The 16,783-nt window shown below is 33.1% G+C and overlaps 1 protein-coding gene across 2 annotated transcripts in view; it reads left to right on the top strand.

Annotated features, from left to right (window-relative positions):
* The first annotated feature begins 16,161 nt into the window (after positions 1-16,161).
* LOC149531093 (S-adenosyl-L-methionine-dependent methyltransferases superfamily protein) overlaps positions 16,162-16,783 on the top strand; it is a 130,711-nt gene continuing 130,089 nt past the window's right edge. The window contains exon 1 of one of the 2 annotated variants that reach the window (XM_089810529.1): positions 16,162-16,508. In XM_089810529.1, coding sequence (XP_089666655.1) covers positions 16,293-16,508 — 216 coding nt within the window. In that variant the 5' untranslated portion in view covers positions 16,162-16,292. The remainder of the gene's footprint in view (positions 16,509-16,783) is intronic. The other variant, XM_089810528.1, reaches the window with a different exon arrangement.

The raw sequence follows: 16,783 nt of genomic DNA, 5'->3' as shown, positions 1-16,783 counted from the left end.
GCAATTCCGGGAAGGTAGAAACCGAACAACACTTCATTTTGAAATGTGAGGCATACAGGGACAATAGGGTCAAATTCACGAATATCCTATCTAACAACTCATTAGACAACCTATTTAGCAAAGAGAATATCGAGAAGTTTGGTAGACTCATCACCAACCTTCACAAAAAGTGAACCAAACTAACCAAGTTAGGGTAGGGGGTATTGTAATGCCCCACCATGTGACCCAAAGAAGTTAACCTAAAGTTTTACTAAGTTTATCAAACATTTTTTTAAGTTAAAGATAATAACTTAACAAGTAATCTAGGGTTTTAAAAAACAAACAACAACCGTATCTCAATGCCCTTTCCAGTATTTTTTCCTCAAGCCCCGTCATGAAACCGACTACAAAGGATCATGATAATCTACAATTCTAGCACTGCCATTTTAGGGAAACTCATTTTTGTTTAGGGGAAAACTCAATATTCCAAGGGAAAGTGGTGATCTAGCTAGCTAAACCTTTATTTGTTAATCGTTGGTTTCATGATCTCTAACAGTAGGAGCTTGGGGAAAAATCATGTATAGGGCATGGTTCAGCCTTTGAAAAAGAAGAATCATCAGCGCAAGCTTCAAAATAACTTAAACAACCTTTGTTACAAGATGGGAACAAATCCAAACTTCCAATGAATAGGGGTCAATCTAATCAAAGTTGGAAGAATGGATTTAATGAAGTTTCTAATTATCATTGTCAAGATAAACAACCTATTTTTGATATCTATCAAGGGTTTCCTCTAGGTCCCCCATATAATCCTTGGTTGGCCACAGCTAGGGCAAAGGATTCAGGTCAGGAAACAATGATTCTCCCTGCAAATTTGTCTTGTTTTCCTCATGATGAATCTCGTGGTTTGGATGGTTCTAAATAAATTCCTGCTTCCTTAGTACCTAAAAATTTCACTCAGGATCCACCTAGGCCCCCCTTCAAACCAACTAAAATTCACCAAGTATGGAGAAAGAAACAAGTGGTCATTCCCAATTCAAATGATTCTCATATGCAACTTGCAGATAGGTTGACAATCACACTTCCAAGTCATATGTTACAAAATTTTATTGATTTGCTTTGGCAAACTGCATTAATTGGTAAGTTTTCTTCTAAATCTTTGCTCTTTACTACTATTAAAGATTGGGCTCTTTCATCTTGGCTAGAGTTAAGGGATATTTACTATATTGATTCAGAATCAAAATGTTTTGTAGCTATTTTTAATTCAAAAGCATCTAGAGATCTTGTGCATAAGCAAAAAGGTTGGTTTTGTTGTGGGTTTGGGCTTTTTACTATGATTTGGATTCCTAACTTTAAACCTCAATCTCTTAAAATCCCCTTTGTGCCACATTGGATTTCCTTTCCCTCTTTACCTCTCGAGTATAGAGATCCTCTGATTATCAAAATATTTGCAAACAAGTTGGGAATCTTCCTTAAACATGATCTTATACCTTGTGATCGCCCACATTTGGAAGTGAAAGCATGTTTGTTGTTAGATATGTAGTAGCCTCTTCCTTTTCATTTGGCTATAAATTCTCAATGGGGTTTATGGGACCAGTCAATTGCAATTCAGGATGAGAAAACAATTCATAAGTTTCAAGATAGATTGGTCATTTTAATACTCAATGCCAACATTTAGTTTAGGACATATAGGAAGTATGTCCAAATTATAACATAGACCTTAAGTTATGTGTACACCAAGTTCATTCAAAATTGATCTATAATATGGATATTATGGCTTCTTCTCAGTTTTTTAATCCTCCAGTAGAAAACCAGAGTCTGGATTCTTCCACAGTAATCAAACTCTCTATGTTTCTATAGTTGGTTTTGCCTTTTATCCAATGCTTGTTAGCTAGGTTGAAGCTTTCTCATGATCTCATGTCTTTGAAGCCTTCTGTGCATCACTCGATTTGGACGGTTTGGACCAGTCACATTCAGATTTTCCACTAGTGTCACAAAACAAGGAATGTTCTTTCTAAGAGCTAGTACACTAGATGGAAAACTCTTCAAATTAGAGATCAAATTGTAGCTACAATTGCTAATATTTTAATATTTAGTATAGCAGAGGAAGAAGGATTCAATATAGAAAATCAGGAAATTAATGATCTTGATGTGTTGCTCAAAGAATTTTAGTATTGGAACAGTCAAATCGCCCCAAAGAAAGTATCTAGCTATAAGACTATAGAACTTGTAGAAACTACATGTCAAGGGGAGAAAAAGGTTTCTTCTCTGGAATCATGTATTGATCAGGATCCATTAGGTGTTGAGGAGTGCATTTCTCAACAAATGGCAACCAATTCAAATTTTCAACTTGAAGAGACAATTTTGAGGGAAGCTGAGACTGGCAAGGATCGACCTAAATCACAATCTCAGTATATTTCATATAGTTTTGACGATTGCATCTTTCAACAAGCAGCAGATAAGTCAGATTTTCAACTTTGAGAGGCAATTTTGAGGGAACCAGAGACTTGTAAGGATCAATTTGAATCTGATTCTTAGAATAATCTAAATAGTTTTGATCTTCATCAAACTTTCTCAATCGTTCAGTCTCCCTCTCTTCGACTATAGACTTCCAAGACACCCAAATCAAGAGGGCATCCTAAGGGATCAAAGACTAGAATTGAAATTGCCTCAGGTGTTCAGACCACATTAGATGATAATTTTTTTGTGAACAAGTGAGTGACAAGCAGAAAAAATTATTCTCCTTGTCAACAATGAAAATTATCTCATGGAATGTCATAGGCATAAATGCCTCTGACAAGAGAAGCAGGATTCACTAATTTATTAAATCCACGAAAGCTGATATTGTGTTAGATTTTGATATTTCTTTTATCTTGTTTAATGTTTATGGTCTGACCTCTACTCAGGACAAGTTGAAACTTTGGGATAAATTAGCAGTGTTACTTCAGCTTCAAAACTCTCAACAAGTTATTCTTGGGGGTGACTTCAATGCAATCTTGAATCAAAATGAGAATGTTGGTGGCATATGCCCGCCCATTAAAACCATTCAGGATTTTGCTCAATTATTTGAGAACAATGACTTAATGGATATTCAACCTTCTAATGGAAAGTTTACATGGAAAAATAGGAGGTTTGGCTTTGCACAAATTATAGTTAGATTGGATAGGTTCCTTCTTTCTCATGAATGGAAATTAGGTAACTTTTGTTTTCACTTTGAGATTTTTTCTTCACCGAAATTCGATCATTTTCCAATTTCCATGAACATTGATCAATCTGCTTCTCTAGATCATACTTAGTATAAGTCATTTTTAAATTTGAAAGTATGTGGTTGCATCATCCACACTTTTTTCCACTTTTAAAACAATGGTAGATCAGTGCTTCTTTTTTTCTCGGGTCTAAAATGCATCAATTTGCCAACAAATTGAAACATGTCAAAGAGCAGATCAAAATTTGAAATCAATATGTTTTTAAGAATATTTTCAAGCAGAAAGAGATTGTCAAATTGCAATTGGAGGAAATTCATTGCTACATAATTCAGTATGGAATGGATAATGATACTTACGTTAAGCAAAAATATCTTCACCATGAATGGGAGGAATTGTGTAGTAGGGAGGAAGAATATTGGAGACAAAAGTCTAGGGAAGTACAGTTACAACAAGGAGACAAAAATACAAAAAAAATTCATGCTTCTACCAATAAAAAATGAGCAGCTAAATCAATCTTTCAAATTATGGATTCAGAATCGAGTAATATTTTAATTAATGCTCAGTAAATCAGAGATGAAGGTGTCAAGTTCTTTGAAAATCTTCTTGCACCAGCAGATCATCCATTGCCTTTGCTCTCACAAGTTGAAGATTTCATTCAACATATACCTAAAATGGTATCCCCCATGGAGAATGATAAGATTTTGGCCCCGTTTACCATTCAAGAAGTTTGAGAAGTAGTCTTCTCCTCCCCCACAGACAAAGCATCGGGGCCAGATGGTTTTACTGCTCTCTTCGTTTAGAGTTGTTGGGAGTTCATTGGTTGGGATTTTTTAGCAGCCATTGAGGAATCCAAAAAGTTTAAATCTATGCTAAAGTACTTCAACTCTACAAATATTGCAATCATTCCAAAAATCAAGGAGCCCAAAAATTTTGTAGATTTCTACCCAATCTCACTTTGCAATTTGACATAAAAAATCATTACTAAAGCTATTTACTTGCGACTTCAAAAAATTCTCTCATTTATAATTTCTCCCAAACAAGGTGGCTTTGTTCTTGGTTGAGAAACAACGGAAGGTGCGTTGGTAGCTCATGAAGTCCTTCATTCCATCAATAGTAATCAGTCCTCCAACTTTGTTATCAAGTTAGATATGTAGAAGGCATATGACAGAGTTTGCTAGAAAGTTCTTTTCCAAGTTCTCCAAAAAATGGGTTTCTCTAAACATTGGTGTAAGTGGATTAAAGCATGCATTTCGAGGGCTTGGTTTTCAATTATTATTAATGGATCAACATCAGGCTTCTTTCCTTCCACGCAAGGTGTTCGACAAGGTGATCCTCTTTCATTGGCTTTATTTATCATCATGGCTGAAGCCCTTAGTAGGACTATTAAGTACCACCATTTATCTGACAAGTGGAAAGGAGCAAAAATTGAGGGTACATCAATTTTTGTCACACATTTTTAACTTTTTGACGACACATTACTGTTTGGTACTTCACTAGTTTTAGAGGCTAAGCAGATAAAGAAAATTTTTAAGCACTATTCAGAAGTTTTAGGCCAGAAAATAAACCCTCAAAAGTAAAAAAATTTCTTATTTAACACAAACAAAGTTATATCAGACAAGATAGTGCATATTTTGGGGTTCTCTAAGGACTTCTTACCTTCCACCTATCTTGGGATTCCTTTTTTTATGGGATCCAATAAGAAAAGCTTTTGGGATGGCATCCTCCAAAGAATTAAGAGTAAAATTGTTTCCTAGAAAGTAAGATGGTTGTCATTATCAGGCAGAGTCTTGCTTATAAAATCAATTCTTTTTGCAATCCCAAACTACTATTTGGTAGTCAGGTAGGCTCCGTCCTCAGTCATTTCACAAATTTTAAAACTTATTAGGGGTTTTCTATGGGTTGGAAATATGACAAATGAAAAGAAACTTCCACTTATTTCTCTCCAAGACATGGCACATGTTCCTGCTTTAGGAGGGGCTAGAATTCATGACCTGACAACAAGGAATAAAGCATTTGTAGGTAAGTTGGTTTGGCATATGTATACTAAACCATAGTTAGCATGGTGTCAAATAATGCAATAGAAATATTTAGATAATAACAATCCACATAGAATATTCTCCATGTTGGATCCTCCTAAGGGGTCTGCTATTTGGGATTTCATGATTGCATCTAGAAACATTGTTCTTAAGTACATTTCTTGGGAATTAAATTGTGGTGATAAGATCAATTTTTGGGGTGATTCTTGGAATGGACAACCTCCTTTAATTGCAATGCCAAATGTTCAAAAAATTATGTCAGTCACAGAAGCAAAGTGGGGTAAGCTTGTTATACACTTTATGGATGTAGTATGCATTTTTTCAAGGAAAGTAATATGGAAAGATCCATATTAGCTCCCTTTAGATACTCAGTGTAAGCAACAACTTCAATCTATTTTTTTAGAAAGACAGGCTTTTGTGTTGAAGAATGATGATCGATTATTGTGGATTCCAGTGAAGAATGATAATTATTCAATTAAAGAAGGATACAAACTTCTCTAACAAGTTGATTCGAAAAAATCCCCTTCTCAAGCTTTCATGTTCTGCTAGAACAAGGTAGTTTTACCTAAGGCTGGGTGCTTTGCGTGGTTAGCAATCAAACACAGGATTTTAACAAGTGATCAATTGGTTAGATTAAGTGTTGCTCCTCCTTTTAAATGTGTTTTATGTGAAGAAGAGTATGAATCAGTTGATCATTTGTTTGTAAGATGTCAGTTTGTATATCAGTGCTGGACATTTATTTTAAACAAATTAAATTACTCTACTCCATTACAAAATAACATTTGGGACATCTTTTAGGCTTGGCTAGTTCTTTATCCTAATGCCTTATTTGTGGGGATCTAGAAATGTGCTCTTGCATTTGTAATTTGGGCAATTTGGTGGGAAAGAAATAAGAGGATCTTTAGAAAAGAAGTATCATCTATAGATAGAGTGTTCCAAATTTCATTGAAAAATCAATTTTCGAAGTTACTAATGCAAGTGTTTATAGATGTAAATTCAATCCAGTTATCACTTCTTGAGATGGAGGTATCATTCGGGAATGGAAATCAATATTTATTCCATTAGGTTCTAGTCTATATAGAAGATTAAGAGAAAATATAGATAGGTCTACAGTTAAGTGGCAACCTCCTATGTTTGGATTTGTCGAGCTCAATTTTGATGGGGCATCTAGAGGGAATCTAGGCCAATCAGAACTAGGAGCATGCATTAGAGATTGCACTGGTAAAGTGCTTGCAATTACAATGGCATCCTTACCCATAGGAACTAATAATATAGCTGAAGCTTAGTCATTGCTACCAGGACTAATTCTTGCCAAGAAAGGGAATTTTCATCATGTACAGATAGAAGGTGATTCTCAAGTTATAATATTAGCTTGTATCAAGAGACAATCATCTTCTTGGCAACTTAAGTATGTGCTTCAACAAATCTAGAATATAATTGACCAACTTCATGAGGTTACATTATCACACACATATAGAGAGTAGAACAGAGTTGTAGATTATCTTTCTAATTTAGGTTGTAATGGAATCACAATTTTTACATTGCAACCTTCTGCATCCATTGAGCATTACAAAGATCTGCAGAAATTGATTTTTAATGAGATAGTGGATTGTCAACAGTAACTAGTTTTTTACTCATATTTGTATTGATGCTATTGTGGTGAATGCTCAGTCTTTACCAAGCTCCAGTTCTCCTATCAAACTTCAACACTTGCCAAGATCTAGTATTTGTCAAGTTTCAGTGCTTTCCGAGTAAGGTAGGGCGATGCTCTTGCCTAGTTACTTGGGCACAATGTTTATCGAGCGAACTCAGGCCTAGTGTTGACCGAGTTGTTCAGTCATAGTGTCTTGCTGAGTGACTCAGACCAGTGATGACCGAGTGTTTGCCAGGCACCAAGAGATGGTGTGTTGATTGAGTTTTTGTTGGGCACTAAGTGGTGGTGTGTTGACCGAGTGAGGCAATGATAACGGAGTGGGCAGTGTTGACCGTGTGACTGGTTGTCACTGAGTTGGACTTAACTCAACAATTTAAGTATGTGTTGCAACAAAAATTTGGGACACTATTGATCAACTTCAAGTGGTCACATTTCTACACACATACAGAGAGGGGAGAAGAATTGTAAATTATTTTTCCAACTTAGGACACAGTGGGCTTACAAATTTCACAATGTAATTTTTAGATATCATTGAGAAATGCAAAGATTCACAAATTCTAATTAATAATGAATTTTTGGTTCATCAAAATTAAGTACTGATTATTAATTATTGCCCCTTTCTCAAATCATTCCCATCGTCATGTAAGCTATCGTCATTTGGGTACAATTTGATTTCTCTTTAGCCACGTGGTGTTTTTACACATGGTGAGATCAATACAGAGATCAATTTTGCAACTTTTTCACATGGTTTTTGATCCTTTATTCGATTGGTATGTATTCACATCGGGTGAATATTTATTATCCTACATGGGTACTATGAATATATTTGCTTTTGGTTTTTATAAAAGGAGACAATGGCTTATTTAACTTCATATATCGACAGAGTTGAGCAATATTTGATATACCCTACTTGAAAATGTCTTCGCCTCTGGAGTTATGTGCCAAGTGTGAATCCTAAAATCAATTCCACTAGTCTCTACTGCCCAAAAATAATCATATATGGATTAACCCCAACGTCAATGAAGTTGTTTTGCCTCTATGTATTGATGATAGGGCCATGGAAACGATGTTCTGAATCAAGTCTCCTTCAATTCGTCAAGGTCTTCGAAAAGTAATTGGTGAAGCAATTCTATGTCCTTCTGTGAAACATTTCCTATACCCATCAAATGTTGTGTCCGTTTTTCTTTCAAATGCCATGGACTTGTTACAGTCGGTCCATTTGTTGGAAATTTTGGTGGTGAAAGTGCTTCTTCCTCAATTTTGGAATGAAAGTAAACTTGCAAATGCCATGCAACAGTATGATCCTTGGTCTAGGCATGCATTAGTGGGTGGTCTCTTCCAAAAATCTCAGTTATTGAGGCGACATGAATACATGGTTATGTTCGATGCTCTTTAGAAAGCCTTTGAAAAATAGAATCCCTATATCATGAAATCTGCTCTCCAAACTATTGCAAGGGCTTTGGGTCACCAATTGGAAGATAGAGTTGTATACACTAAATAATTATGCTAGAAACACTAATTTACATGAAATGAAAGCATTTACAAAATTAAAAAGCATAACATATATGCTAGACAAAGACAAACCCTCAATTGAGAACATGAACCATTAAGAGGTTCTCTCAATGAGGCCTTTCTTGTTTTGGAGATGTGTCTATTTGTGGATTTGGGATGTATGCTCGATTTCTTCCAAAGGCTTCAATGGATTTTTGATGGCTTTTTGGTGTGAGTGAGTGAGGTTGATAAAATGGCTTCTCAAAATAGCATGGTAACTGTACTAAATGGATTGAGATTGAAATGGCTTGGGAGGGGATTCAATTTATAGGCTAAGGGCTTGAGGGATTGATGGCTAGGATGCAAGGATGGCAAGATGGTGAGGGAGGGCTAGGATGCACTCAAAGGGGAGCACATGGATTATGCTTGTTTAGCACCAAAAGGGAGGTGACACTTGTCACAAGGTGAGTGGATGAAGGAAAGGGCAAGGACAAGTCAACAAAGGAGGCTTAAGGCCTTAAATGGCCCTCATAAGTGCTTGTAAGAGCATTCATTGGGCTTGTAAGAGTCTTTATGGCCTTGTAAGAGCATTGAAGGCATGTGGTTAGGATATTTTAGAGGGAGTTGAGATTGTTGACTTTGCTTGGCTTAGGAAAGTCTTAAGCTTGCTTAGGGAATGTGACAAGGTTAGGGGGGGATTAGAGATGGTTTTAGGATTAGATTAGGGATGTTAGAGATATGCAAGTGGATGGCATTAATGAGGGTGGGTGAGTTAGTGGCTAAGCTAGGTTAGTATGGGTGGATGGGGTGGATTAGGCTAAATGGAGGATTGGGGATAAGTTAGGGGCTATTAGATTTGAGGGTTTTATTTATTAAAGTAATTTTAATAAATTTGGGATTTGGAATTAGATAGGAGAATAGGATTAATTGATAAATAGTAGGTTATTTGATTTATCAATTAGGACTATAGATGATTAATTAAATTAATCAGCTAGGGGATGGCAAAGGATTAATTAAATAGGAATTTAATTAATGATGCCTTTAGAGACAGCTAAATAAGATTACTAAAGCGGTGTAATCAAATTTAGGTGTCTACAAGAGTTAGGTGCATTAGTTTTTCCATATTGGACTTGTTGAGCCTATCCAAATTTGATTATTAGATTCATGAAGGGCCTCCTTTAGGTGCACTCCAAGATTTAGGCCTTGATTTGCAAGATGACATAGTGATTACTAACCGGGTGCATTGGCTTAGTACTCTTTTTGAGACTACATTTCATGAATCAGGACATGTTCGAGAGGAGGCATGCATTACTATGGAGGAGCTTCCTGTCATAGATACTACAAATAATGCTACTATTAGTTTAGGCTCGGGTTGGGAAGTGGCTCTAGTGACAAATTTAGATTCCGAATGGGGACACTCTACAAATTGGTTCAACCTCAACTTCTGTAATTGGTGTTTCATGTGAGGATATGGAGGAATGAAAATTTTAAGGTTTTAAGGTATTCCATTTTGGGAGATTTTTAGACAAATGGCATGTTTTTAATCATTTTGTATTTTTTGGTCAAGTTTGGGACCTTCATGCCTATTTGGTTGAATTTTTTTTAAATTTGTAATAACTTGACAAATTTCTAATTCTGATGGGAATTTCCCTTCACTTTGTAATTTTGATTATGTTCTTCAATATAAAACATTGTAAATATCGATGGTTAATACTTGTACACATTGCAACGATGTTGGGTTTTCTTTCTGGTTCTTTCCTGATTGAGCTCTTGAACCAGTTTTAGTTAAAATAATATATTCAGTGGTACTACCACTTTTGCCAAAAAAAAAACTAGTATGAAACCATTTAAATAATATAAAATTATATATGATGCCACTTGGCAATAAACATAATCCACAATCATCCATTGTATAGGTCACAGGGTGTGAAAGGCTAAAAGAAAATACATTTCTAAAAATAGATTACATCATCTTGTAAGATTTTTGAAATCAAATACAATACATTAAGTATAACCATCCATCATAGAAATACAAGAACAAATAGAAAGGAACATCTGCACAAATACATCCAGCAACGACATCTGATAGTTGGATCTCAATGGTATAAGAAAAAACACTACCACCCCACCTCGTGGAACCTAAATGGTCCACTCCTATTGCGCTGAAGAGATAGTCTTAAGTCCCAAACAAGATAAAAAACTCAAGAATCAAATCCAACATCTAGGTTCAAAGAATCACCTGAAAGCAATCTAACTCAAAGGTACCAAGACACAAGTATCAACTAATCCCAGAGGCAACACAAACACGTAGGAAATCTACTATGCAAGTGGGTAAGTGTCATCGCACGAACCAAATCTAGGGTTACCCGGCTAGTCTTTTAATCCTCCGGCCCCTCAGTGACTCTATGAGACACTAGTATCCTTTCGTATTGACAAGGCATACTAACGAGTCAACTCTAAGGTTACCCAACTAGTCTTTTAATCCTCCGACCCTTTAGTGACTTTCTATGGTACCAATATCTTGTTAATTCATTTAAAACCCATTTAATGAAATGTTATCACTTATTAAATAAGCTACAATGGGTTATCCTGGCAGCCACTTTGGGTCCCGGCCTCCATTGCAAGCCACTTTCTGACATTACATATAGATAACCTACCCTAGGCTCATAAAAGTATAAATTAAAGAATCACAAATTTCACCTCAGCCCTATACAAGTGACTAGAAAGCATAAAAAGATAATTCACAATAACACTTCAGTTCTTTACAACAACTAGAAAGCATCCCAAAAATAACTAATTAAAGACTCTAAAAGATTATATCAAACATGTCATAACATGACATCACCAAGAACAACTCATACAAACACCTCAGTTTTATAAAAGCGACTGGAAAGCAATCCAAATACAACTGATCGAAGACTTAAAGGTTATATCAGATGGGCATTCACCTCAACTGCACACAAGAACACTGGAAAGCAATAACGATCAATAGATCAACACACATCATAGAGCATAAAAAACACATTACCATGGTTGAGTATAAAAGATCGAGATCAAAACATCATCAAGACATCACAAACACAAAACTCCCAAGCCTCTGGTAACATCCTGACTGGCCAAAGCTAAGACAAACCCAAAAACCCCAACACTAGTAAATCACACATCACATAAAGCACATGCAAAAGTGAATTCCATAATTCATTAGGTTTTGAAAACTCTAAAGTTCAATATTTACTAAAGGTTTTTAGATTAAATCACAGACAATTCTATAGTGGAAATCAATTTTCTCAAACAAGAGTTTCAACCTAGAGAACTTCTTAAAATAGAAACACAACAAAGACGAAGAAGACATAATTTGAAAAATGAGTAACTACTACACAAACCCACAAGATCCTACCTGAATTCAATGCTAAAACAATGAACACACAAACACACAAGAATCTTCCTTTTCCTTCGAAAACCCTCTTTTCAAAAATTGGCTCCTCCAAACCTGTGTGTCTAAAAATGAGCTCTAATTTCCTTAATAAAGAGTTTTCCCCCCAAATCAAGACTTTGATCATGCAATCATGCGAAAATCCTTTGTCTTTAGTTACTATATTTTAATTTTCATGCACACACTTTATGCAAATTAATTAAAATAAACTTTATTAAATTAAAGTTTTCTCTCCCATATTAAATCATGCAACATTTTTAATATAATATTTATTAATTTAATGAATAATATTATTTAGATTTTATTAAAAATAAAAGTCCCAAATAAATTATTATTTAATTAAATAAATATAAATATGTCTAAATTATAACTTTAACCAAATATTTTAAATTTAATTCTTTCATGCACATTTAAAAAACTTTTTAATTAAAATATTCTTTTATATTTTCTTTTCCTCCACTTATTAATTAATGTAAGCACTATTTAAAGCATAGTTTATTATTTAAATTAATAAGAATAATTAAAACTCATTATTTAAATACAACTCTAATTTAATAATTATTAATTAAATAATCATAATAAAATAATATTAAATCTTTAATCTTTTAATATTTTAATTCTATTTTTATCCAACTTCTTAAATTAGACTTTTAAAATAAATATTTTAAACTGAATACATATTTAATTAATTTCTAATTAATTAAGTAACATCATATTCTAATCTTTTTTTAACCAATTTTCTAAATTTAGACCTCTAATTTAGATTTTGTATTTAAAGCATAAATTTAATTTTTTAAAATTAAATCAAATATTAACATATTTTAATATTTTCTTTTTAATTAAATAATATTTATTACTCAACTAATAATATTATTTAGAATTTGTTATTAAAATAAATCTCTTAAATTAATAATTATTAAATAAAATAAATATAAATATACTAAAATTAGAACTTTAATTTAACTTTTTAAATTTAATTCTTTTATTTAATTAATTTTCAATTAATTAAATATTGAATTTTCTATATAAAATTTTGATACAATCAATTTTAAGCAATTTAAATTAAAATATCTTTATTAAATTAATTTGGTTTCTCTTTTAATTAATTTTATATATTTTAATTTCATGCACAACTTTTATTCAATTTAATTAAAATAAATTTTATTAAATAATTGCTTACTCTCTCTCATATTAATTTATTATATTTTAATTTCATACATAAGCTTTATGCAATTTAATTAAAATAAACTTTATTAAATAATTATTTACTCTCTTTTATTAATTTATTATATTTTAATTTCATACATAAGCTTTATACAATTCAATTAAATTAAACTTTATTAAATAATTGCTTATCCTCTCTTATTAATTTATTATATTTAAATTTCATGCATATGCTTTATGCAATTTAATTAAAATAATTTTATTAAATAATTGCTCACCCTCTCTCATTAATTTATTACATTTTAATTGCATGCATACACTTTATGCTAAATTTATATTTTCTCCCTCTAGTTAATTACGAGATGTCTTAATAATATATTTATTAATTCAAGTATTAATATTATTTAGAGTTTATTATTAAAATAAAACTCCTAAATAATAATTATTAAATTAAATAAATATAAATACATTAAAAAATATAACTTTAATAAAATCTTTAAATTTAATTATTTTATTTAATTGGTTTCTCAATTAATTAAATATAATTAAATATTGAATTTTCTTTATAAATTTTTCATTAAATTAAATCATTAAATTATCTTTTAATTTGATTTAATTATAACAGAAAATCACAACTGACCCACAAAACCAAATACGACAACTCAACTAAAAGCAAAGAACATAATCAAGCTCTGGGGTCAAAATCACGAATTCATGTCACTTGACAAATTTGGATAGGTAAACTAACTTAGATACTTGTGCTATTTTCTAGGACAATTGGCTTATGGTTTAGGATTTGTATTCAAGAGTTATCTCCCCACTTATACCATTGAAATACTGTGATAGGGTACACTCACCCTGACAATTCAGGGAAGTCAATACCTAGTACCTGCAATCTGCATAAAATCCACACATGTACAAACACAATATTCTAAACTAAACATGCAATGGTGGGAAGTGGTTCATCATGTAGATCTCAACTAGGAGGTGACTATGACTCCCTTCCTCAAGCACATCAAAAATGTCAAACATAAAGAAAACATTCATGCACATCATACTCATGCAAGTATGGGATACGTATCCCTAGAAACCACATAAAAATTATTCATCTAACTAACATCATTCAATAACTAAAAGTCAATACATGAACAAATATATCTACATCAAACATAATCATAACATATGCCTAAAAGAATCCAGTCAAAACAATCCAAAAAAGTCAAGTAGGGGTAGGCATTACAAGTATAGTGTCCCATAGGCTATTTTTCAGCCTTGTAGACGTTAAAATCTCATCTAATCTAATCTAATAAAATAGTAAATGTGAGCGAGCCCACCCTCCGCTCAAACCCTACATGTGATTAACTCCAAAAGACATACATAGGGGCCAACATTTCTTGGAGAGCTAAAAGTCTCATTGCATAACTTAGAACCAACTCTCATCAACTCCGATGTTAGACCGGTCAATGGAAGATGCCAAGAGAGTCTTGGGAAGAGAGAATTTGCACATTTGCAATGTTGGAAAGGTGGAAACGAAACAATACTTCATGTTAGAGTGTGATGCGTACAAGGACATCAAGTTCAAATTTGCGAATATTATATCTGGAATCTCTTGGCACAATTTATTCAACGAGTTGTATAACAAGAAGTTAAGGGGGCTCATCCTCAGCTTGCACAAAACAAAATCTTAATTACTAAAGCCAGTTTAGTCGAAAGGCTGTCCCATAGGCTATTCTTAGCCTCGTGAAAGTTAAAAATCTCTCTATCTATCTATCTAGGTATATTTTTATTTATAATAATTAAGAAACTTATAATTTTTAAATTATTCGATGAATAAGTAGTGGTACAAAAGAGATCATGTTTTAGGGGACGCTTTAACATGGGCAAATTATTATTATTATTAATTTTTAACGTTGAATGTTCGACATACAATGACATCAGATTGGGGTATGCAGAGCTATTAGAGAACATAAACCTGAGCTACCTATTTGAGGAGTATCAAGTGAAGAGAACATCGGCTTTGATTATCAAAATTCAACGATGGAGAGACAAGTTAACCAAAAGCCTATAGCTAGATTAGATTCTCCCCTTCTGGGAGGTTTCTTTCATTAAAATCTTTCATTATTAAAATCTTTCATTTCATTTTATTTCATTAACAAAGAACTTTATTAGTATAAATTTTTGTTGAAATGTACGGATATGCAAAATTAACTGAGGGAGAGGACCCAATAGTTGAGCGGGGTCCAATAGTCGATCACCCTATTGTGAACATAGAGTCCAATCTTCCAACACATTTTTACTATATATTGTAATTAATTGATCTATTTGTAAATATATAAAAATCTAAATGTTAATAAAAAATATACCAATACTTGAACACATGAAAACATATAAATGTTATAGAAAAAATAAATAAATGAATTCATTAGTGAGTGAAATAAGTAACTTTTTGTTTCAAACAAAATATCATAGCTATCTAATATGCGTGTGTCACTCAAAACATAATATGCTCACTTAAATAAACATTGATATCTTAGTGTACACATACTATTCTTGTGTGTACAACTATTGGGGTAGCCATGTATATGCATAAAGTAAACCATATCAATAATATGTATCATCACAAATGTAAAAGGTGAATACCAACAAATGCCTTGTATTTTCTTATGAAATGTGTGAGATTGTCAGAAAAAATTAGTGCTCAACTAATGGTCCCTTTATGTTGGATATATGTTGTATTTTATATAATAATGTGTTATTTTTATAACGACAAATAATTTTTTTGTGTTAAAGTATGTGTCTTTTTGTATTATTTATAAAAGTTATTTATAACAAATATTTATGATTAATAATAACTATTTGGTCCATTTAAGTTGCATATATGTTACATTTCATATAGTTATACAATATTTTGTTAAGAAGAAGTGATAATTTTAAATTCAATTAATAGAGATTTTTAGATTAAGCTTTGGTTGAATGTTCAAAAAGTCATTTTTAGACACATTTCACTAGATGCACTATTTTAAAGAGTTGCGTGATGAGTCACACCTTCAAACCTTAGTTGTAGGTAGTTCAATGTCCATTTTACATTTAAAAAAAACACAAAAGTCTTACGACATCCCTTATAGCGACTACATGTTGACAAAGTTAGCCCTCACGACTAATAGGTCCTCTCCCCTAAAACGACTATTAGTCGGCTCCAATTTGAAAAGCCCAATCTCGTACTCGAGAGATTCTAAAGCCCTGGCTCTTTAACGTTCTTAAGCATTGCTTCCCGTTGAGTTTGCCATTTGCAGCTATATGCGTTTAAGGGGTGCAGTGATATCGAGAAGTGAATGGGAAAGCAAGGAAAGAAACACCATGACCGTCGGAATTCCCGTTCGATGAGAAACAATTACGACGATCCATTGCCTTCCTCTGCGTATGATCCAGCTATTTCAATTGCCGAATCTTCTTCCATTCCCGAGGAGGATGCAGAAAATGAAGATAAATATCAAGAGCTCCCAGTCGATGGGCTTTCAAAATTTGATCTCTATCAACGTTCTGTTCAGGTATATACACACCCTTTTTCAATTTGTTCCGTGAAGCTCTTCTAGACCCCTTTACACATTTTTCTTCGGCCTCAAGACATTTTTTATAATTTTATAATACATTTCTACCGTGTTTGTCTGAGTCCACCGCCAGGAATCGGACTGGCAAGTCAGCTCACGTTACGAGGTCGAGATCCAATACTGCAAATGTTTTAAGATTCCATCAAAATTCGATTTCATCCAATTTGAAAAGAGGCCCGACACTTTAAATTGATGTTTAGCTATGCCATGAGCTA

The sequence above is a fragment of the Cupressus sempervirens genome, chromosome 11, assembly GCF_028749045.1.
Source record: "Cupressus sempervirens isolate cs-2001-9-10 chromosome 11, ASM2874904v1, whole genome shotgun sequence".
In the NCBI taxonomy this organism is placed as follows: Eukaryota; Viridiplantae; Streptophyta; class Pinopsida; order Cupressales; family Cupressaceae; genus Cupressus; species Cupressus sempervirens.
Note: the sequence above shows the minus strand (reverse complement) of the source record. Positions and strands in the feature narration are given on the sequence as shown.